A 25,256-nucleotide genomic window follows, 5' to 3' on the forward strand; every position below is an offset into this window, starting at 1 on the left:
TAAAAAGAAAGAGATGAAGGAGAAGAGGCCTTTCTTTCTTCCTGCTTTTGGATTGGTTAGTACTGTGGTAGCTATTATGTGATCATGAGGGGGCATCTCCGTCACACTGAGAGAATGACAGAGTGGGAAAATGGAAAAATTCTGTGTCCTTGAAGACATCACTGAGCTTCTTGTTTAACCTGATACTCCATGCATTTGGCTTCTTATAGTGTGAGACTTCTATTGTTTAAACTACTTAAAATCTTTTTTTCTAATGCTTATTTATTTTTGAGAGAGAGAGACCGAGAGCAGGGGAGGTGCATAGAGAGAGGGAGACAGAGGGTCTGAAGTGGACCCTGGGCTGACAGCAGAGGGCCTGATGCGGGGCTTGAACTCGTGAACCATGAGATCATGACCTGAGCTGAAGTTGATGCTTAACCAACTGAGCCACCCAGGCGCCCCTGTTTAAACCACTTTTGATGGACTATCTTGATTGACAGAGCTCTGGATAAAGCACAAGTCTGGTGGGAGGGGAGATATCAAAGACCCTGACCTTAGGAAGAAGTATCCATGGAAGAGAGGAAGAGCTGAGGCAGAACCAGGGTCTCTGGAGGGGGCTCAGTCACCACTGACTAGGGCAGAGAATGGACTGGGACTCCTATTGATCAGAGGACAGCCAGTGCTCCCCACAGCTAGACGGTACGTCAAAGAAGGAGCCAGACAGCAGAGGCCACTTTGGCAAGGTGTTGGGAACTGGTGCAGCCATGGCAGGCAAGCCCTACCATCCTCTCTGTGGGAGACGCAGGGGTCAGGACGAACATGGTATTACAGCTCCGGGTAGCCTGATGGTGGTGGAGGAAACAGGGGCTTTGAAGCCAGACAGATCTGGGTCCTGCCACTCACTTGGACAGAGCTTCAGTTTGCTTCTCTGTAAAATGAGGACAATCGTACCTGCCCCACTGGGTTCTTATAAACACTGGAATACATTAAAGTGAATTAACTTCTCTAGTTTGTAATATAGTGGGAGTTTATGAAAAGATAATTATGATCATTTAACAGAGACCTGCAGAGGGGATGAAGATGCTTCATAGTGTACCACTAGATGCATGGCAAGAGATGCTGAGTGCGATCAGGCCAATTTGAGACTTGCTAGGTGTTGACCTACCCTGATTAGTCGTCTAAGAGAGAAGACCCTGGGCATAGAGTTTCTGGAGATCACTTCTTCTTTGTCCACAGATACATATCTGAAACAATAGACTTTCTTCATGGGGGAGAATGTTTGCAATGACATTATTTTCCCCTGAGCAGGGAGGAAGACAAAGAAGATGTGTAGTGCTGATATAAACGAGAATGTCAGTGGTAAGTGTTTTTCCAAAGTTCCCAAGGGACTGGGTAGGGACTTATCATGGGGTCTCAGACTCCTGAGAAGAGGGAGGGGGAAGACTGTAGAATGTTCCCTGCCTATCCTATCATTGACAACTTGCGTTATAAAAGCACCCGAGGTACAAATGTAATAACCAGAATCAGAGGCTTCCTGCTCACGGATATGAGGGGGAGATGGACCAAAATAGCCTCACAATACTGATAGCAGACTCTGAGAAGCCACCCCTTCTCTCCTGGAGCCCCTTGATACACACCTCTTCTAAGTAATTTCCAACCTTCTGTTGACTCACAGAAAGAAGAATTGAAGTTACTGGCGTTTGTAGTAACAGGATGAGAAAGTACGAGACTTCCTGTTGTGTGTGTGTGACAGCTGGTGATAAGTGGAGGGCTCTGCACAGGAAATCCGCTCAGCTTCTGCAATGTGACCTGCCTGAAACTTGGGCGCTCCTTCAGTCTGGATGTTGATGGCAGGACAGAGGGGCGCCTGGACCATGGGCGACGTGGTAGAGAAGAGTTTGGAAGGGCCGCTGGCACCTCCTATGGATGAGGCCTCCCAGAAAAGAGGAGACCTTGTAGAAATCTTAAATGGGGATAAGGTAAAATTCGATGACACGGGACTCTCCTTAATACTGCAGAATGGCCTGGACACCCTGCGCATGGAAAATGCTCTGACAGATGTCATCTTGTGTGTGGACATTCAGGAATTCTCCTGCCACCGCGTGGTGCTTGCCGCGGCCAGCAACTATTTCAGGTCAGCACGCCTAGGATTACAGTCAGATTGGGTTCAGGTTGTAAGGAAAATCGGTATTGATGTGATAGCCCGATCTAACTAGTTGGCTGTTGTTGCGTGTATGGTTTGTATATCTATTTAGGTTTGTGTGTTTATTCCAGATACAAGAAAGGAAGCTATTAAGCCTTATGTTTTAGATTTGTTTAAGGCATATTAAAAAAGAGATTGATGTCATTTAAAAGCAATGTTTATATATTATGGCGAATCTTCTGTATATATGTGTCATTGTTCCAGAGGATGGAAAATTACTGAAGTCACGGGGATTTTTCCCCCTTGGTCTGACTAGTGTGTTGGAAACATGATGTTGTCTTTGTTCACAAACTGAGGTAGAGAAAATGCTGTGGCCCCCCTTTTGGAGTTTTCAAATGACTTGCTGAAAATTAGGGGCGTCTGGTTATGCACAAGGGGGTGGATTGGAAAAGAACGCAGTAACAAAGGTGCTTTAGCAGCGAGAGGCTCCCAGGTATATCACACCCTGAGACCTGGGTTCCATCCCGCTCTTCCCTTCCTGACAGTGAGACTTGAGGCAGGTCACTTTATGCTCTGAGTTTCTGTTTTGTTATCTTTACGCTGGGGACAATGATGATTACCTCTCTGGATTGTTGTGATAATTAAATGTGAGAGGGAAAGGGTCTTACACAGTGTCTAGGGTATAATAGATGCTCAGTATGTCTTTGTTGAAAGTCTTTATCTCATTCTGTTTGGTTCGGCTTAGAACCATTTATTGTTTACCATGAACAAATGTCTGGGATAGGAACGTGGGAAAATCAGGAATACAGTGAATAGGGCTGGATTCAAACATCTCCAGATCAATGCAGCCATGGTGGGAAACAGTCTCAAAGAGAAATAGGGATGAAGAATGTATCTGGGTAACTTGAAAAAGAGATAGCTTTAGAATTCCTTTTAATGAAATTCTTCTTAACTCTTGGTTCTGACTGAGGAAATTAAAAACGATTTACCCATGTAAACATCATGAAAAATATTTTAACTTCTTACTTTTTCTGAGATGCTTATAGGGAAATTTTTACTTGGAATTCAAAGAGCAGAGTCAATGGACTGTTGTGGGATTGATTAAGTCCCCTAAACAAGGCAAGGGGACACCTGGGGTTGTGGGAAGTAGTGCCTGCTATGTGCCAGACAGACATGGTTATCTGGTTTTATTTTTGCAGCACTGTGGTGACGGTGGCTAATGTCCCCTTTTACAGATGAGGAAATGGAAACCCAACATTACAAATGTAATCATTGCTGGAGTAGGGATTGGGCATGTTCTAGAAATCCTTATGTATACTGCAATACAAATCGCCACTAAATTTATACATTCCACAGGAAGTATATAAAAGGTAATGTGTAGGTACAACCATACAGATGGGATGACACAAATAAACACATTTCTATCCCACTGGTATTGATTGTATCTTTCACATGGATCAACAACCACTTTCAGAAGTGAATGAAAAGTCAGCTTAGCTCAATGTACAGAGTACCCATTTTTAGATTTATTGATTCTCTTTTGAATCACTGGAAAATGGCAGTCATACGAATGCATGCCTGAGTAGCAAGTTTGTTAGTGGCTCAGCCTGTCTCTGGAACAGGACCACTGGCTGTGTGCTCTCAGGCACATCACTGATTCCTCTGGTCCCTGGGTTTCTCATCCTAAACAGAAGGTGTTTGGGCCCAGGTCCTTCCCACCCTACTGATGTAGGATACTTAGGGAAAGTGTCTGTCAGCCCTCAGAGGAGGTGGTAGCCATCAGATCATGGAGGCACCCGCACAGTATGCGTGTGGGCCTGTGGGTGAAGACTCCCTTCCAAAAGCCAGGTCACGTAGGGAAATTCCTTCTGTTCTTTTCTTCAAAGCAACAACTTTTGATTCTTATCTTGGTATTTACAGGATGACTTTCCTCCTATAACAAACACGGTCTTGGAGGCAGAATTCTTTTTTTCTGGTATTGCTATTAATAATAACTTCTGTTGTTGATCACTTACTGTGAGCAAAGCTCTGTACCACATGTGCCACATACACCATCCCACACCAGCCCTGCGAGGAAGCGAATTCTATCCCCACTTACACATGAGGGATGAAAGCCCGGGGTGCCTCGGGCTCTAAAGTTACCAAATGGGATTTGGACTTAGGGCTGACATGAAGTCTGACATTGCCTCACCACCCATCTTGCTTTGTTTCTAAGGTTTTGAAAGGGGTTGGGAGCCAAGTTCCTCTTATGCTCACACTTCAGAAGGGCAGAGAGTCGACTTTGTCTGAGAGGTTTCTGACACAGCCCTCTTTGCTTTGGAGAGCCTGGAAGCTGGCTGTGACATTTTGTACATTTTTTTCTTGATCCATTGAGGACATAAATATTTTCTGTAGAGTGATTGAACCACAGTTTATTTAACCAGTCCCCTGATGGCAGACATTTGGATTATTTCTAATCTTTTGCCATACAACAATGTTGTAATGAATAACCTTACACATATGTTATTTTTATCCACACAGGAGTACCTGGGGGTCCATTTCTAGAAGAGGGCTTGCTGAGTTAAGGAGAAATGCATCTGCAGTTTAAGCAGATATATATGTCAGATTCTCCTTTATAGGGATTCAGTCATTTTGAACCCCCCATAGTCCTGCCAAAAGAGGATGGCTTCCAATAAGTTGTGATTTTTCCCAATATGACAGATGAATTTTGTTTTAATTTGCATTTCTCCTATTTTGAATAAGCTCAAACATCTTTTCGATGTTTAAGGATTGTCTGTAGTTCTTTTTCTGTGAACTGTCTCTTCACAGCCTTTCAAATTTTCATATATATATGTATTTTAAATGTTTATTTATTTGAGGGACAGACATGGAGAGAGAGATAGAGTGTGTGTGTGTGCGCGTGTGTGTGTGTCAGTAGGTGACAGACAGAGAGAGAGGGAGAGAAAGGATCCCAAGAAGGCTCTATGCTCAGCACAGATTCTGATGTGGGCTTGAACTCGTGAACCGTGAGATCATGATCTGAGCTGAAATCAAGAAGTCTGTTGCTTAACTGACTGAACCACCCACATACCCCAAATTTTCAGATATATATATATCTATCTGTGTGCATATCACATATATATGTATATATATATATATATACACACACAGATATATATATATACATATATATTTTTTAAAATTTTTTTACATTTATTTATTTTTGAGAGATACAGTGAGACAGAGCATGAGTGGGGAGGGGCAGAGAGAGAAGAAGACACAGAATCTGAAGCAGGCCCCAGGCTCTAAGCAGGCGTTCAGCACAAAGCGTGACGTGGTGCTCAAACCCACAAACCGTGAGATTGTGACCTGAGCCGAAGTCGGACACTTAACCGACTGAGCCACCCAGGCGCCCCTTCAGATATATTTTTTTTTAATTAAAATTTATTTTTATCAAAGTACTATGTGCAGATAGTTAACAAAGAGTCAAGTAGTATTTGAAGACTTATAATAAAAAAATGAAAATTCCTCTTCACCTCCTCTTTCCTTCAGTGTTGTTCACCAAAGGCCACCATTTTTGATATTTAGCTGTTTCTTCTGGTATTATTTTTCTTTAAAATATACTACTCTTGGGGCGCCTGGGTGGCTTAGTCGGTTAAGCGTCCGACTTTCGCTTAGGTCATGATCTCGCGGTTCGTGGGTTCGAGCCCCGCATCGGGCTCTGTGCTGACTGCCAGCTCAGAGCCTGGAGCCTGTTTCAGTCTGTGACTCCCTCTCTCTGACCCTCCCCTGTTCACGCTGTCTCTCTCTCTCTCCTAGAAATAAATAAAACATAAAAAAAAAATTTTAAATATACTACTCTTTCTTGATTTCTCAATGTTAGACATCATTTACTAATTTCCTGGTATGTCTGATAAGGACTTAGCACTTACTCCTAGCTCCCTTACCATACACTTACCTTTCCTACAATCTCTCAGTATAATGTTATCACATTTTTCCTGAATAAATTTGTATTAGGAATTTACATGATATCCATGAAAACATTGTTTCCTATTGAGCCAAGCTGTGTGAAATGATTACACTTTGTTTCTTATAAAGCTTTTTGTCATTCCTAAAGTTAATAATTCATCGTTAATTTTGGGACTATCTTTTGCTCATAGCTTCTCACCATGATTTTTCATGTGGTTTAGTGCATGAAAGAATCTACCAGTTCCATTTCCCCCCAGAATATTCCTGACTGACATTGTTTCATACATGTTCTCTGGACCTGCTGCCCGGCTATTGTCTACCTGCATATGTAACCATGGTGGCTATAAACAGGGACTATATTAGTAACTCAGACAATGTAGTTCCCTTTGGGGGCCTATTTAGAAGTCTTGAGTGGAATGAGGAAGTTGGGAAAATACATAGAGCTGAAGCTGAGAAAAGTGCAAGGGAGAATAAAGCTTAAAAAGTATCTCATGACATATATTAAATGTCAAACAGCCATTGTCAAAGTGTCTGAATATTATCCTGGCAGGAAAATCAAGGAAAGCATAATTTAATATTCATAGTAATTGTTTTTTTAAATGTTATAAAACTACTAGTGTCTTTTATAAGACTACTAAGAAAGCTTCCATTTGTGTTATGCCTTTGGACATGTCCCCAAATCAAAGTGTTTGGAACTGGCTGTGCATCCTACATGCTGAACCCCATCTCCCAAAGGCTCTCCATCTAAACTAGTGGTTCTCACCATTTTGTGGGGGCAGGAAACAACTCACTGCAGAGATGCCACACTCCATAAGTGATGCTGACCCCTGAGGGCAATCGTGTTGTGATTTCCAGGGGTGGCTGAGGGAAGGAGTGGTGATGTAGGGAGGGATAATCAGGCTCCTCGCAGTCCTACGAGATGACTGGCCTTCCCACGTGAATACAAAAGCTTCCAGGCTGAGGCAGAGTTGATAGCAAGCTCCTTTGTTGCTGCTAATGCTCGAAATCTGCCTGGACCTTGGCTCCTGCTTGTACCTCAGTACCTTGGTCTTTGGGTCTAGGCTACGATGAGGGGACTTTGACCACTTGCTACAAAAATCAAGCATGGGTCAGGAATGGGAATGGCATTCTGGCCCCAATCTATTAATATTATTATTATATATTAACCAATTACTGTATGGCAGCAAGTGGGGTGAGAGGCTACTCTTAAACTATGTGTAGAGGTTATAATCCTTTGCTTTTTCTGCATAGTGGTGTAAGGTGTTTCCAAGGGAGCCAGCAAGCACAACTGAGAGACTAAGTGCAAAGGAAAACAAGAATGAGTTAAGGCCATCTGGGCCTGATTAGCAATCTGGCTAATGGTGAAACATTGAGGATTGCTGTTGCCACAGTGGGTATGCCTGATCAAGTGAACTGGTGATTGTACTTCTAGGATTGGGTCCTGCATTTTATGCTTTTGGTCTTGTTCATTTGACAGAATTAATGTGGTGGTTAATATTTAAGTACTGTAGACCAGGGTGCCTGGGTGGCTCAGTTGTTTAAGTGTCCGACTTCAGCTCAGGCCATGATCTCACCATTCATGAGTTCAAGGCTCTATGCTGACAGCTCAGAGCCTCGAATCTCCTTCAGATTCTGTATCTCTCTCTCTCTCTCTCTGCCCCTCCCCTGCTCACGCTCTGTCCCCCTCTGTCTCTCAAAAATAAATAAACATTAAAAAAATATTTAAGTACTATAGATCTATAATTTCTTATCAGCAGTTCTAAAATATCCCAAGTGCTGAGAAATGAAAAGGTTTTTAGAACTTATTTGGCGGATGGATTTGTGACTTGAGCTGTACTTGTCTGATAGAGGTATCAGTCCTGAATTGAGAAGAGGCTACTTGGAATCTGTTTATTCCACTATGCGTATATTCATTGCTGGATTACTAATGCTCTGGATATAGGAGTGCTGGAGGTGCTATATAATATTCAAGATATAGTAATATCTAAACAATTCTGAATGTCAGAGCACATCTGACTGTAAGATTTTGGGGTAAAGGATTATGGGACTTTTCTGATAAAGTTTGTTTTCGTTTTGGTGTTATTATTCTAGTTTCTTTCATATGAATATTTTACATTCTTGTAAAATTAGTTTACATACAGTTTTACATCTTACTTTGCATTTTTTTCATTATAGTCTTTCCCCTATAGTTTTCATAACTCCTGTTTATTTATTTAGCTACCATTTTTAATAGATGCATAATATGAAAACCATTCATTGTGAATGTAGGTCACTTCTAATATTTTTGTTTTTATAAATGATGTGGTGATAAACATCTTTGGAATAAGTATTTCTGCAGTTTGGAATCTGGAAAGGCCAACATTTTTTGAATATTTACTGCATGCCAGGAACTTTGCTGGATTCTTTTTTTATCTTGTTTAATTTCTACAATATCAACAATTAGGTAACAACTAGTGGATAGCATTGTCTCCATTTCACCCTCCAAAGAACTCACTTTGATAGGAAAAATGGTTTCCCCATTGGTATCTAAACTGAAAGCAGACCTTTCTATTGGGCAGAAATGTGACTATTGGGACATTAACCGTGCAAGACCATTAACTCCCCCTCCTTACCATATACTAGTATAGTCTATGTAAGCTGTAGATGAGGAGAAAGTGTAAAAGTTATTGCCTCCATGTGCATGTACACATACACACACAAACACACACACACACACACAGAGGCAGAACACTATGGGAACATTCAAGCTAATTTGCATCTGGGGCTGAACTGATAGACCCCATAGCATCAAAGACTCAGCGTGCCTTAGGGCACCAGTCTGGGTCAAAGGATTAAGAAGAAATAAGGAAGTAGGTCAGGAGGCGGGGTGAAGAGACAGTATGCTTTGAAAGCATAGGGCCTCAAGAACCTGTAGGACATCATTGGGGCAGGAACCAGTAACTTCATGGTCTAATGGAAAGAACACCATCTTAAAACCTTGTCACTGGCATTTGAGTCTATACTCTCGCATGTAGTGGCTGTGTAAATCTTGGAGGAATTGCTTGGCCTTTCTCAGGTTCAGTGCTACTATACAACACAGTGAAGCTACTGATTTGTGTCTATCCATCCCAGTAAAGTTTGTGAAATACACATAATAAAATAGATTCATTTACGAATTTATTTGCCTACATATTTTATGGATGATAAAAGTCAGATTTCTTCATTCTAAGGAAGAGAAGTCAACTGGCTTTTTTGAGGATTTATGTAGATAACTCACAGAATCCCCCAGAAGGCTAAACTCAGAAAATATACAGAAGCCAGGAGGGCCAGACCGTGGCCAGGACCACAGCCTACAGCCACCCAGAACCCATGTGGGGAAGACCTTCCTGCTGCTGCAGGATCCTGGAGGCCAAGGCTAGCACAACTCTGGCCACTGGCGCTGTCGCCTTCGCAATTCCTGGAAACTGGAGGCTGCTGCTTCCACCAGAATAGGTTCTCCTCTGTCCCTGCTTCTTTGCATTACCAGCTCCCAGTTCCTAGCCTGGAGTGAATTTATCTAATTGGTCAAAGCTGAGTGACACATGTTAATGAATTAGCTGTGACAGAAGTTGGAAAGTGTGCATTGGGCCTTGCAGTTTCTGGATCAGGAAGTGGCTTCTGCCACACCCCACATCTCATTCAGAGGCAGAATTTGCCATACCTAGGGAGGGTTTCAGATGCTGGGCAACTCAAAACTGACAAAGATCCATTATATGTAGCTACTATGTGCCAGTCCTACATTAGGTACAGGGTAAGGGTTAAGGTATCATGAAAAATATACAGGTATTAGAGAATTCCATGATTCCTGTCTCATAGGCATCAGAGATAATGATCCTGAGATCTTACAGGCAAGAGTACAATTATTTTGCACTTTTACTCTCTTCTTCCTTCAAATTTTGAGTGGTCCTGGAATACCTGTGAGACTGTATGGCATATAGGCATTATCCATCATGCATGGTCTAGAAACTGGCTGGAAGTTTGAGCTATGGGAGGGTCCTTGACACCATTGGAATGGCTGGCATTCAGCAGACACCTTGTATATATTTGATACCAGTAAAAACTTGACGTTCCTCCTGTAGGTTCAGTCACTGATAGGTAGCATCCTGGTCAGAGCAGGAAGTCCTCACAGAATTGGGAGGCTATTGCATAACTTTAAGAAAGGGAAGAATGATAAAGTATGGTCATTATAGGAAAGATTTGAAGGATCGGTTAAAAACGCAGATTGCTTCAGAATGTTGTGGATTCAACAGGTTACTCACATGACCATCTGGACACGAATGTGCTATGCCTACATAGAGACTCCTGCAGACTTTTTTTTTTTTTTTAAGGATTGGAAGGTACTGGGCAGGAGTTGCTGCCCCAGGGGAGAAGAGCATGTAAGTCCTTTGAATTTTTAATAAAATAGCATCTGTTATCTCCACCCCTGGTGTCTAGGGCTTTTGGATCTTCTTTCACTCAAGACCAGAAAATCCATTCTTCTCCTGTTTTGAATAATGCTCCATGGAACTCTCAGCTAAACACAACACAGAAATACTCATCATTGATATCTCAAGTTCTGAGCTTTTCCCCTATTCCAAGTACACAGATATGTAACTTTCCATTAATGAAAATGCCTTTGCAGCGTAGATTCTAATATAGTAAACACCTAACAGTCCATGAGAAGAAATGCCCATATGAAGAACATCTATGTTTTTGGTAAAATTGCCTTGGAGCTCACCATCCATCACATTGCTCAATGTTCCTATATTAGTCAGTGTTCTTTTGGTTGCAAGGAATAGAAGCTGAGGTCAAATCAGCTTTGGCAAAAGAGGAAGGTATTTGGCCACATAGCCAATTCATAGGAAGGGCTGAGATACAGCAGAGTCCGGGGAGAAGAGGAACCCGGCCTTGAATGCAGTCAGGGAGCTTTCTTTCCACCCTCATTTGACTTCTTTCTTAGGTGAGATTTCTCAGATGGGCTTCTGCCACATGGTTGGGGGTTTGCTCCTTGGCAGCTCTGAGACTCACTCCTTTTTGGTTTATTCCAGAGAGACACCAAGGGGCTAGCTTCAGTTTGAAAAGCCCCCAGGAAAGACTCTGGCCTGGTTCCATTCTGTTACCCAATCCTAGACCAATCATTGTGTCAGGGAGGTGGGGCACAGTGATCAGCCTAATTTAGTTTAGGAGTCCAAGGGTTGGCCAAAAGTGGGGGGCAGGGCAAAGGAGAGGAGATTGGTAAAAAGGTAAGAGCTTCTGTTTGAACCACGTGATTTGAATGGGACTTGGGAGAGCATTTCCCAGAAGGGGAAGGCACTAGACAAAAGGAAAAATGAATGTACATTAAAGAGTGCTAATAAATGATGGTTTACTTTCTTCTCTGAGCTAACTTAGTGTACTTCTGCCTTTGCGTTGGCTGTTAGGATGCTCTGTGCATTAGCGTTCCCTAGCCTGGGTTTCGGTGATATATTCTCCTACTTTAATTACTTAGATCTTATCTTCTTACTTTTTGTTGCTACTGTTTTGAATTTTATAATATCTCTGAGGCTTTAGTATAAGCCACCTTAAGTTATTTTGGAGAGGCTTTTTTTTTTTTTTTTTAAGTAAGCTCTAGACCCAACGTGGGGTTTGAATCTATGACCCTGAGATCATGAGTTGCATGCTCTACCAATGGCCAGCCAGAAGCCTCTAGAGAGACCATTTTTGTTTAAAGATAAGTCTCCTTTGCTATGAAAAAATATCATTTAGGCAACCTACATGTCCTCTGCAAGCTGTAAGGGTAGGCATTCTTTTATTACATTTAACTTTTGTGGAAAGCGTTAAGGCCACAGTAACTACAGGAATGCTGTAATACAGTCAAACCAAAAGTTGCATTGTAGCTCTTTCTGAGGAGACATTGAAGGATCTATAAAAATTACCTGCCAGCAGGTGTACACATAATGATTCAGGTTCAGGGTCAAGTAGGAGCTCACTGACATTCAGGAGATCATGTGTCATGTAGAGTAAGCTTAGGCTTGTCCGGGGTAGATATCAAGGGCATTTTGGTGTTAGGGAAATTAGAGGAGGGGTAGATGCCCAGTGAATAATTCTTGGAAGGTGGGGTTAGTAGACATAGCACTCAAGGTCAATTGAATGAATGACTCACTCTCTATCAGACACTGAATTTACAAAGATTAATGAGTTCTGGTTCCCTATTGACTTCAAAATCACAATCAGAGGAGAAAGTTAGGCAAATCAGTTTCAGTATGGGCTAATAATATCAATGTTTCAGTATAGCTAACATGATGGAGTTCTGCTCACAGAAGGGGCATTAAGTCAGACTAGAGAAAAATACAATCAGAGAGGGCTTCCTGCAAGAGTATAGCCCAATCTATGGTAGCTCCTTCTTCACCTTTGGCTTTAAAACTCCTCTGCACTCTCAGCTGGAGTATCTCTTGTTTTTTTCCCTCTCTCTGTGGATCTGTGTCATAAAAGCCCAAGGAACAGGCCCGGCAGTCTAGATTCCTCTGTGGCAGCTGGTGAAGGGAGAAGTCTGGAACACATATGTGATCACTTTTGCCCTATCACAATAGGAATAACTTTTATGCCTCAACATTTGAATACCTTGGAGTGAGGATTAGGACCAGTGCCATTTCACATGTTTCTAAGGGGTCAGAACCAGGGAATGTGCAGAAAAATCTCTGAGCAAAGGCTGATCTTTGACTTCTGGATAATGACACGGAGGTCACAAGGAGGCTAGCATGAGGTCCTGGGGGTTGCGATGGAAAATGTTTGGAAAGGGGTGATAATAAGGAGCTTCCAGGGCAACAGCCTGGTCAGAATGTGGTAGTGGACAGTTATCATAAATGCTGACCCTGCTTGTGGCCCAGTGGGAAGTGAGAATCAGAGCAAACCTCTTTGAAGAGGGAAGTGGTGTTTTGTTAGGGGAAGCCAGGTTTCGTCTCTGGCAAGGAGATGGAAGATGGGCTAAAGCAAATTAAAGTGGAGAACAAGTACCATGTTTTGTACTATAACATCTCAAGTGGGAGGGCTTAGGGTAAATATCAGGGTCCTGGGGTACCAATTTGGAGAATCACTAATACAGTTCTCTATATGCACATTGCACTTCAGGTCACTCAGTCTTGGAGCTCATTATTCGCATGGCAGTTAGAAGAGAAATGTGGATTGGAGAGTGTGGTGTACAGTAGGCAGATCCTCTTGGCCTGCAGGACCAAGTACAGGACTACACTGTGTGTATAGTTTCCTTCTGGCTGTCCACCCACCCATCCATCCATCCATCCACCCACCCATCCATCCATCCATCCACCCACCCATCCATCCATCCATCCATCAATCCATCCATCCATCCACCCATTCACTCATCCATCCATCCATCCATCCATCCATCCATCCATCCATCCATCCACCCATCCATCCATCCATCCATCCATCCATCCATCCATCCATCCATCCATCCATCCATCCACCCATCCATCCATCCATCCATCCATCCATCCATCCATCCTACAAATATTAAATCTATACTGTGGACCAGCAAATAAGAATTGAGAGAGAAATAAAATCTAGCCCTTGCCTTTCAGAGCTTTATAAATCTAATAGAGGAGAAGACTCATTAAAAGAAGGCTATATAGGGGCGCCTGGGTGGCTCAGTTGATGCAGCGTCTGACTTCGGCTCAGGTCATGATCTCACAGTTTGTGAGTTTGAGCCCCGCATCGGGCTCTGTGCTGACAGTTCAGAGCCTGGAGCCTGCTTTAGATTCTGTGTCTCCCTCTCTCTCTGCCCCTCACCTGCTCACATTCTGTCTCTCTCTCTCTCTCTCAAAAATAAATAAATATTAAAAAAAAAAAAGTAGGCTATATAGGGGTGCCTGGCTGGCTCAGTTGGTAGAGCATGCAACTCTTGATCTTGGAATCATGAGTCAATCCCCACGTTGGGCCTAGATTTAACTTAAAAGAATAAGCTATATAGAGTGTACATAGAGAAGGCTGTCTGGCCCAAGGGTGTTGATGTAAACAGAGACACATACTGGAAACTACTAGTTGTTGGGCATTGCTGCTTCAGTGGACTTGGAAGGGGGTATATAGACTAGACTCTGAGGGGCCTTGTATGGCAATATTGACAGTACATTAACATTTCATTTTCTGGGCACTTTTAACACCATGTTCTTTAACATTTGGACCCATTTGTTACTCACTATTCATTTGTCTAATTGTGTCAGTCAGGACTCTGCACTGCAAATTGTAGCTACTCAGTTCAAACTGGTTCAAGCATATCAAAGAAAGAAGTTATTTGCTCACATTATTTAAAAGTTCAAAAAAAAAAGTTTAAGAGTACTGACGTTAGGTCTTGTTTGATCCTGGTGTTCAAATAATATCATCAGGACTCAGCTTCTCCCTCTGTCTCTTGTCTCTGCTTTCCTCTGTGTTGGTTACTCACTCAGGGAGGATCTTCACAGATGGAGGCAAGGAAATATCCAGCAGCTCCAAACTTATTTCTCCCAGCTCAGCAATTATAGCAGGAATAAACCTCTCTTTCCCAGGGGTTACAGGGAGAGCTCTAGAATTGGCTTTGATTGGACTGGTTTCTTCCTATGCCCATCAGGGAACTGATCACTGTGGCATAGGAGACTGATATGTGACATGGACTGTACTCACTCCAGTCTAGGATGTGGGAACAGCTCTATTCAAACTTTCCAGACAGAAATTGGAGGAGGGATAGTTCTCCAAAGGAAAATCTGGGTACAACTACTGAAAAGATTAGGAATAATAAGAAAAATAAGGAAAAACAAGAACTGCCAATTATATCTTTGTAGTTGAATTATTGCTGAATCCTGTCCATAAACATTTGCTATGATTGATGGTCTATCCTGCTTGATGTCGCAGGACAGAACAAGCCCTTCTTTCTGTCATAAATTTGGATGGGCTGAGTTACATGGCATGTTGAGGCCTCAGCAATGGTCCGGTGGAGCTGGGAAACATGGCTGGAGTTCTGGTCCCCAAAGGACACCTGTGCACTGTCCTTGAGGAGTGGTGAACTTGGTCAAAGAGGTGGGCAAGAGGCAGTCCTTTCACGGCTTGTTAATGTTTAGAGTCAGGTGGGGGCAGCTCTGGGGTTCTAGCTCCTCTATTGGTTTGGAGCAAAGACTCAGCCAGCAGCTGGGGTTCAGGGAACTGACTCCTGGCTCCAGACAGAGATAGCAGCATGTGGTTAGTCATATCTCTTAGAGATGGCCATGTACCCTCAAATCCTTCTCTGAAAGCTCCCCACCAGGTGTGTGAAATTTACATGTGAACTGCAGATAAGAACAGAGAATTGCACACTGTTTATTATTAATAGGGCTTTGGCACCACATCCTGTTTCGGAACTCCTAGCTCTAATGAACTGTGTTACTTGAATATAAGCTGCAGGGGCCCCGTCTATACAGCTAATCTGAAGAAAGACTTACAAGGCCAGGACGAGGCCAGCTTCCATCTGAGCCTACATACCCCATCCTCTACCTGCAGTTTGGGAGGCAGCCTTAGGCCTCATGGAATTCTAGGAGGGCTGGATCTCAGAAGGTGAAAAGGAGAATCTACAGAGAGGGAGGATTTTCAAGGGCATATCTGCCCCAACGCCACTGCCAGTTATTTCTTTGACGTGGAACTTTGTGCAATCTCCTCCTTCTGAGGGTGAGCCATAGGGGCTTGTGTTGGGAAGTGAGGTGACTTATCCCTAGGGTATTGGTACTTGAACATTGGTTTGCCAAAGAATTATGGGTAGGGGGTGGGGGAGCCTAATAAAATTCATATTCCCAGCCCTATTGCCAGGGATTTTGATTCAGTAGGTCTAGGGTGAGTGGGGTTCAGGATTCTGCATTCTTAACAGCCACCCCAGGAATTCCAAATGCAAGTAGTCCAGGGAACATACTTTGAGACCCTTTGGCTTTGACTCCAGGGTGTCTGCAGGCCAGGGATGTGGGCTTGGCAGGACTCCAGTGTTGGGACAGGGTCTAAATTGTAAGGCATAGGGAGCACCTTGAGGTCAGAAATGATCCAAATGTTTATGTCCTTCCCTTGGTTAGGAAATGGCAGGTGAAAGGTTTTGGTGCCCTCAGTGTAGAGGACCTGGGGACCATCAGGAGTGTTTCATCCCATGCTAGGTCACCCCTGCATATACTCACTCCCTGATTATTTGCAGTGGAGACCCTTTTGACCATCCACATTGGGCTTATATCCATATAATCTTTTCTTAATAATACTGTTCATTGAACAGCACATGATTATGAATTAAAAACTTTTTAACCAATTGTATATACATTAACGTGTGTGTGTGTGTGTGTGTGTGTGTTTGAGAGAGAGATAGCATGTGTGTGTAGGGGAGGGGCAGAGGGAGAGGAAAGGAGAGAATCTTAAACAGGCTCCATGCCCAGCTCAGAACCCAACACAGGGCTTGATCTCACGACTGTGAAATTATAACCTGAGCTAAAATCAAGAGCCGGATACTTAATTAACTGAGCCACCCAAGTGCCCCAACATTTATATTCTTAAATAGAATTTACTCAGTTAACCAATATTAGAGCTATTCAACACAGAATATCTCACTAATGCAGAGGAGTTAGCTCCTGGTATAAATGGGATGGTAAGGGGATTAGAGAAAGAATAGAACAGGGGCAGCCTGGGTGGAGCTAGTCTAGGAATGAAATAGTGGGGGTGGTGGGGTAGGTGTTGGTCTGTGGGCCTGTAATTCGGTTTAGAGGTACAGGAGGGATGAGGGAGGAGGCAAGTGTGAAGGCTTAGGGAGGGGGTAAGCCATAGTAATGTTGGGCTGGGTGAAAGATTATGACTTGGTAACATTTAGGACCGGCAGAGGTATGTAGCGCTCATCAGGGGTCTAGGTGGATGTTCTAGTGTGCCTGTGTTCTTTCCATACTCCAGGCCCTGGACTTAGGGGTGTGATGGGAATTCTCTGTGGAGGTGGAAGGCTCATGAGACAGGCCTCCTTGGCCTCATTCTCCCAAGTGTGTTTGGTAATTTTGGAGGTGCTTATTCCTATCAAAGGCAAACACACAGGGGTTAGGAAGGACATGTCATTTGTTCATTCATTCACTCATTCATTTTCTCCCCAAATATTTACTGAGTCCCTACTAGACTCCAGGCACCATTCTAGCTCCAGGAATACAATGGAGATTATAAACCATATCCTCACTCAGGTCACGTTGTTGTGGGAACACAATTATTAAACTAGTTAATTTCAGGTTGTGACAGGCTGTAAAGAAAAATAAAAGAGGTGAAGATGTTAGGGAGGGCCTCTCTGAGGAGGTGATTTCTGAGCAGAGACCTGAATGAAGTGAGAATTAAGGCCAGCAGAACTCAGAAGAGTGTGGCCCAGGCTGTGTTTGCAGCCACACCCTGACTTCATTCCAGAAGATTCTTAGGCCCATGGAAGTTTTCATAGCTATTGTGGGAGACGAGCTCACTTGCCCAGCCTCTATTTTGGGATTGGCACTGACTCACTGCTGAGTATTGGGCAACTGGCTCCCAGCTTGAGACTGTTTCTACTGTAAAATGAGGATCTCAGTAGCTATCTCTTGTTTACTAGAATCTCATGAGAATTGGTCAGTGTCTGTATAGAAAGTATTTTTTATTACACAAAAATTATATTTATCTTGAGTATAAGCTAAGGAGTACATGGGTAGCAACTAACTCAGCTCTGTTTTTAGAGAGTGAAACTTGGTTCAGTTCACTTAGTGCTCTCTCACTCAATTGACACCCCCCCCCGCAAGATGGCCTTGAACTTCTGCTGATTTTCTTGGTTTCAGCACACTGTTGAGCTCTAGAATAAGAGTCCAAAGTCCTAGATTCTTATATCCATTCTATTGCTGACAACTTGTATGGCCTTGGTCAATTTATTTAACTTCTACTTCTATAGTCTTATCATTTATAAAATGGGTATAATACTTAAAGAAGATACAGCTTTTTGTCTTACAAAGTGCTATCAACATAAATATAAGAGATAACTATTATTAAAGTGGATATCTAGGGGTGATCCACCTTACATAGGTTATACACCATTCATAGGGTCCCAATTTTGCCTCAGTGTTTCCATGGACTGCTCAAGAGAGCAGGAAGCCTGGGAGTTTGGTCTTTAAGAAATATGTGGACCTCTCCCAGTTTCACCTTGTCTGTATTCAGTATGATTGTGGCCCAGGAGAGGGTATTTAAGTGGCAGAAAATCAGTGACAAAGTTTCAGAAGAGAACAGATAAATGCTAGGATTTGGGGAGCCAAATGGGACAAAAAGAACCTGAGAGAAAGGACTCTGTCTTTAGGGCACTTCCTTTCTCCTACTATGTGACAGGCACCATGCTGATGTGTGCCAGACATGACTGGTCTGTGTGTAGCCCTAGCCCTAACTCTATTCTGGAGGGGTGGTGGACAGTCAGTGACTCTGACAACCCACTTACCTGATATGCACCAGGCTGAATGCTGCCAAGTCAAGAGTTGCAAGACAGTAATGGGTCTGCCTACTCCAAGTATCTACCAGCAGCCTGCCAAGATTCCTCTGGTCTGGTCCAAAATGCCTTCCCTTAGCAAGTGCTGGGTATTGTGCTAACACTTTGCTTATATTATCTCACTTATTCTTCTCAACAACTCACTGGGGTGAGTTTTTGCTCACTAGTACAAAGTCATGTAGTGAGTTAGTATTAGAGCCTAGACTAGACCACAGCCCCCTTTGCCTTCCAACAGCCAGTACTGCAGGCTCTTCTTCCTACTCTCCTAGGGCCCTGGAGCCCCTTTGCACTCCCTTTGCACACCCCCATTCACACACACAGAAAGCCAGAAGTCCCTGAGAGCTTACCTGCTCCTGGGGAGGCCCCTAGCTAAGATTGTCAGGAGGTGCTGGAGTATCAGACCAGCTCCTCTGTCTCTTGCTGAGACAGTTCTGGAGTCTATTCTCTAGCAGTCCCCGCAGGAGTAGGCGGAAATTATTTTCTATATGACTTTTGTCTTGCTTTGCCTCCTCCCTTCCCCTGTCCTGCTCCTCCTATATCCCAAGCACGTCACTAGCTTACAAGGGTCAGCTTCTGGGCAATCAAGATACCCACTCGGGTACGGGCTGAGCTGGAGCAGGATGTTATTCAGTGACTGATTACAAGAAAGAATTCGGAAGCTGTGTCTAGCAGTGACAGCCTGATCAAGAGTTCAGATGACCCCAGAGATCCCACTAATTGTCTCATATGGGAAATAGACTTCAAAAGAGCCCCTCAAAGTGGAAGGCATTGAATTAGGCAATTTATATTCCTATCTTATTTAATATTAAAACATCTATTGGACTTTTCCAGTTTTCATTGGAATGTATGAGATCATACAGATTCAACAAAGTTCACCTTTTACTAATCTTAAAATCACATTGTAGGTGAAATAGCATTTCTGAATTTCACTTGGGTGGGACTCTTGCTTTGGTGCCTTAGTTATGTGAAGCTTCGTTTGACTCCACCATCACTGCCCACCCTTCTCCTGCTAAATGTCCTGTTTTCTGTGTATTGATGTACCTGACATATATGGGGGTGACATTTACTTTTACCCCTGGGATGATGGCAGATCTGGATGATACTCGAGAGCAGTGCTATCTAAGAGAGTAGCCACTGGCCACATGCAGCAATTCAGCATTTGAGGTATAACTGGTCCGAATTGAGATGTGCTTTAAATATAAAATGTCCATGAGGGATTTTGAAGTTTCTGTGGGAACAAGGATGTAAGTTATCTCATTAATCACTTAAAAATATTTATTACATGTTGAAATAACATTTGAGGTGTAGTAGGTTAAATAAAAGATATTAAAATTAATTCCATCTCCTTTTACTTTTTAAAAACATGGTTACTAGAAAATTTGAAATTACAAATTTGGCTTGCATTATATTTCTATGGGCAGTGCTGCTCTAGGGACTCAAAGAAAGGGAGGTTTAGCAAGTGAAGTTGTCCAAATCCTGGACAGGCTGAGCTGGGAAGAAATTGTGTGCTTATTGTGATAGCAGGGTTCTTTACATGATCAGGAGGCAGCAAGGTGAGTTCTGTGTGACACCGCTTTAAAAGGCACATGGTTCTGCAGATGACCATGCGTCTCTGGCCAAGAGGATTTATGGCTGACAAAAATGGCTTGTAAATCGGTCATTGGGCCAAATGACATCACTGCCTGTCTGCTTCCAAGTACTTTGCAGAATTCACATTTGTTGTTTCTTTTTTGCTGTCATATTCTTGAGGAGAAAGAGACCAGTTGAAGGAAGAGAAGAGGAGGAGGGAGGGTGGAAGGCTTATTCTTGATTAGAACAAGGAGGTTTGGGGGCGGGGAGGACACTTAGGAGATCTTAGGGAGAAGATCTCACTGGCTAACACAAAAAGTTCAGAGTCAGCTAGTCAAGTGATTTCTTTCTTTTTCTCAGTCTCTTTCTTTCTGGGGACTTTTGGTGTTTATGATTGTTCCTGGGAAACCAGAAGCAGGTAACTTTGTTTTGCAGATTTGGAAATGGGGAAAAGAAACTGATGGGGTATTCCCAGAGAGAAATAGGAGGCGTGGAAAAGGGAGGAGGAGCAAGATTTAGGGATAAAATGCCCTCTGTGTTGGTATGGAAGTCCCAGTTTGGGGAAGTGCATTCTATCATCAGGGCTCTACCCTGGGACTTTCCTATTTCAGTGACTTACTTGGCTGGGAGATTATGGCTCTAAGGCTCCTGTTCCTATGTCTGAAGTTCAGGAGGCCCAGTCACCTAGCAGCATGGTGACTGCCTCAAGTAGTCCCGTTTGTGGGACAAGGTTTTGGCATTGTCACGAGCCTCCCAGCTCTGTTTGGGTGCAATTAATGCTTTACTCCCAAGGCATATGTCAGCAGCAAACTAAAGTGAGAACACGCCTGTTAAAAGTGTTCTTTTGGGGGCACCTGGGTGGCTCAGTCAATTAAGAATCTGGCTGTTAGTTTCGGTTTAGGTCATGGGATCATGCCCCATGTTGGGCTCTGTGATGACGGCTTGGGATTCTTTCTCTCTCTCTTACTCTCTCTTTCTTTGCCCTTCCCCTGCTAGTACTCTCTTTCTCTCTCTCAAATAAATAAACTTTAAAAAATGTTCTTTTTGAGTGCTGCCTCTGTTCATAAGCCTACAGTGGCTTCTCCTTTCCCACTGAATAAAAAACCTAACTCCTTAGCCTGCCTCCAGTACCTTCCACAGTCAGGACCCAGGTCATCTGTTTGGACTGATCTCTCCCCACCCTCTCTCATCACCCCTGGGCTCCAGCCAAACCTGCTAGATCCTCTGCATGCCCCACACTCTTGCATCTACTTACCATGTGTATTACATGGATGTCCTATTCACAGTTGTCACATAGCAACCTTTTCTTTCTCCATGAGAAGCCATCCCTGGCCTCCACAGCACTTTATAAGTCTTTTTGACCCTTGTAGACTATTATTTGTGCAGACGTGTCCCTGCAAGATTCTGAAGAACTAGAGACTAGGGGAGAGACAGCCTGTATTAGTCAGCCTGTTGCCTTCAACAACAGAAACTTATTTTCTCACAATTTTAGAGGCTGGAAGTCCAAGATCAGAGTGCCAGTATGGTTGTATTCTGCTGAAGACTCTCCTGGCTTTATGGCAGAGGGTGTGGGGGGAGGGAGGGAGGGAGAGAGAGAGAGGAGGGGGGGCGGAGACAGAGTGAGAGAGAAAATTTTGATGTGTCTTCCTCTTCTTTTAAGGACACAAATCCTATTGGATTAGGACCCCACCCTTATGACTTCAGTTAACCTTAATTACCTCCTAAAAGTACTATCTAAATTGGTGGGTTAGGACTTCGATATATGAATTTTAGGGGAACTCAATTAAGTCCAGAGACTGCCTGATATTTAAATCCCTTCTGGATTTAGCCCAGTATCATACGCAGAAAGGGTACTCAGTAAATGCATGGCATATTGAAAGAAATTTAATTCCAGTACCTCCAAGTAGTTGTTTTCATAAGCTGTGCTGGTCCAGCCTGTGGGACTGCTGGGGTCCCATAGCCCATGGGAGGGCAAGAGGGAGTTAACAGGTTTTTGTGGAAATCAAACTCAAGGAATTGTTTCAGCTATGGCTATTAAGGATCAGCCTCATGAATGTACTGTCGCTGGTGGGAAGATTGTGAGGCTGCTATTCATAAGAGAAATTCCATATAGTTTTTGTGCTGAGAACAATAGTAATTCTGAGCATTTGGATTTGTTAAATATATATATATATATATAATTGTGTCACTGACCAGATGGTCTCTCTTTTGCATTGGCCAAATGGGAGGCCCACTTGTGGTGACATTTCAGTGGCACTTCTGGCCTCATTCATAGACTATTTTGATGTCTCCACTCGTATTTTTTTGATCTCCTTTCCCCTGCTTGTCATTTATGCAATCATTATATTTTAGATAACTTTTAGGTTTTCAAAACTCCAGCAATCTTTTCAGAAACACTGTAGGACTTCAGTTTATTTTAAAAATAAATAAAATTGCTCATACTTTTCCTGAGAGGAACTGATAATTCAAATATCGAAGTCCAGGTAGCATGATAAATTCATATATGAGCCTGGCAGGGGGGTAAAAAAAAAATCATCCCTGTATTTCTACTTATCTATTATTTATTGAGATAATCCTTACAGCAGAGTTTTAAATGACTGCTGAAATTCCCACTGCAGATGAGAAAGCTGAAGCTCCTGGAGATTAAGTAACATGTCCAAGTTCTGAGCTGGTGGATCTGGTTTTCAAATCTTGGTCCATCTCATGCCAAGATCAACATCTTTTCCATCTGTTCCCCTAATTTCAGGATAGACCCTAAATATCCAAAAGTCTAGTCCAGGGGAGGGAACAAGAAAGGCATACACCAGAGGTGAGACAGAGTAATGGCTTTGAGGAGTTCTGTCCTGCGGCAAAGCAATTCAAGACTCCCAGCTGCAGCTGGGAACCCACAGACAGGGGTTCAGCCTCTGGAGTGAGAGGTACTGTCAGGATCTCTTGTGTTACTGGAGGGCATTTGGGCCCTAGATGGCCAGGCCTGGGTTTGGGGCCAGCCTTCAGGCCAGAGCAAAGCTTAAGTGAGAACTGAGAACTGAATCAGAAACCCTGTTTTGGGATACTAGTACTTAGGAAGGTCTGGGCAGGGGAAGGGTACTACAATGCTCCCAGAAGACTCTCCAGCACTTTGAGCCATTATAGTAGTTCTTTGGGCCAATAAAGTAGTTTTAGATTCTACCGGCTTTGCCAGTAGGGCTCCTGTCCCTTCAGATCTGGGATTGCCTTAGGGACCACCTGAGACACAGCAGAACAGGACAGTTCAGTTCAGTAAGTATTGATTGAATATCTGATGTGTGCTGGGTGTTGGAGGAAGACAGAGCAATCATCCCAGGTCCTGACCTTAGGGACCTCGCTGTTCTGTGGGGGCAGACAGCTGTGAACAGGGTCTTTTTAGGTCATGGTAGCACTCACATTCAGAAATCTCTCTTCCAGGGCCATGTTCTGCAATGATTTGAAGGAAAAGTATGAGAAGAGGATCATTATCAAAGGGGTCGATGCCGAGACCATGCACACTCTTCTGGACTACACGTATACCAGCAAGGCACTGATCACCAAGCAGAATGTGCAACGAGTCCTGGAAGCTGCTAACCTCTTCCAGGTGTGTGAACAAATAGTCTCAGTACTTTTCTCCAGACAAGGGAAACCAGTGATTCCTCAGGGATATGCCTGGACTGGCTCCCAGGGCTGTACCTGGGACATACATACAACCACACCCATACCTACACTTAGCTGGGGCTCTACTTACTTGAAAGTCAGAAGATGCTCCTTTGGAAATTTCCTCAGAGGGGGTGAGATGTGGCATGGACTCCTTAATGCCATAAAGCCAGGGCAGCTTGGTGCCTAGAATCTATACATGGTTCTTGACTGCAGTGACTACAATTTGCGGAAGCCTAATTGGAGCCAGGAGTTTCTAATCCTTACTGGGAAGGAAGAGAAGGTAGTGACTTCTCCCTAATTTATAGGTAGGGAGAGTAAGGCACAGAGAAGGGGGTTATTTGAACCTGGGCCTTCTGAGTCCAGGAGCTACATGTTTGCCACTACACTATGCAGTCTCTGTGGGAACAAGTGTCTAGATTTGGGATGTGGGGCCTTGATTGGTTAGCACGTTGTGGTGGATATGAAAGAAGAGCACTTTTAATGAGGGGTATTGCAGAAGGTAAAAGAGAACCCTTGGGATTAATTTTGAGAGAGAGAGAGTGAGAGAGCGAGCTCGAGTGCACACGTGGGGGGAGGGGCAGAGAGAGATGGAGAGAGAGAGAATCCCAAGCAGGCTTCACAATGCCAATGCCAATGTGGGACTTGAACTAACTGAGCCAAAATTAACCAAGCCACCCACGTGTCCCTAGGATTAAGTTTTATTATTTCATTTTGACTATGTTTCAATCTGATTACAATTATATTTAGCATCATTGAAAAATTACATCCATAGATTCTGTCAGTTGCATCCGCAGTTATCACTGGGGCCCCATCCCAAGTTACCATCTTTGCTTAGGTCTAAAAGTACACCTTAAACTTGGTTTTGCTGGGTGAAGACAGAGATTCTCTCACTGAGGATGCTGAGATTTATGACAAACAGAGTCCAGGGACAAGCCAGGTCATTCCCAGGGACTGGGACAAACATCAGATCTTGTGCATGGTTTGGGACTTTGGGAGGTGGTATCCTTTTGGATCCTCAGTAGGTCAGTAGTTGAAGGGAAACAGGTGGAGAATGAGGGGCCCAGAGTCAAGACCAGAGGCTTTGGGATCATTTTTGTGGAGACTGGCGCTGAGGCAGGATCTGTGGGGTCCAGCCAGGAGGGGAGCGTGGAAAGAGAGAGGAGAATCAACTATGAAACAGCACTGATGAGTTCTAAACATTTGCCAATTTTATTGTCTCAGTTTCCTCGGGGCATTTTTTTTTTTTAATGTTTTAATTATTTCTAGGAGAGAGAGAGAGAGACAGTGTGAGCAGGGGAGGGTCAGAGAGAGAGCGAGTCACAGACTGAAACAGGCTCCAGGCTCTGAGCTGGCAGTCAGCACAGAGCCCGATGGGGGCTCGAACCCACGAACCGCGAGATCATGACCTAAGCGAAAGCCTGACGCTTAACCGACTAAGCCACCCAGGCGCCCCTCCTCGGGGCATTTTAAAGATACAGAGCA

The 25,256-nt window shown here is 43.5% G+C and overlaps 1 protein-coding gene across 1 annotated transcript in view; it reads left to right on the forward strand.

The window, feature by feature from the left end:
- Window positions 1-1,793: 1,793 nt before the first annotated feature.
- The window catches only part of KLHL6 (kelch like family member 6), a 59,478-nt gene continuing 36,015 nt past the window's right edge, over window positions 1,794-25,256 (forward strand). The window contains exons 1-2 of the mRNA XM_077754487.1: window positions 1,794-2,113; window positions 23,550-23,715. Coding sequence (XP_077610613.1) covers window positions 1,821-2,113; window positions 23,550-23,715 — 459 coding nt within the window. The 5' untranslated portion in view covers window positions 1,794-1,820. The remainder of the gene's footprint in view (window positions 2,114-23,549; window positions 23,716-25,256) is intronic.

The sequence above is a fragment of the Crocuta crocuta genome, unplaced genomic scaffold, assembly GCF_008692635.1.
Source record: "Crocuta crocuta isolate KB4526 unplaced genomic scaffold, BGI_CrCroc_1.0 scaffold70, whole genome shotgun sequence".
Classification (NCBI taxonomy): domain Eukaryota; kingdom Metazoa; phylum Chordata; class Mammalia; order Carnivora; family Hyaenidae; genus Crocuta; species Crocuta crocuta.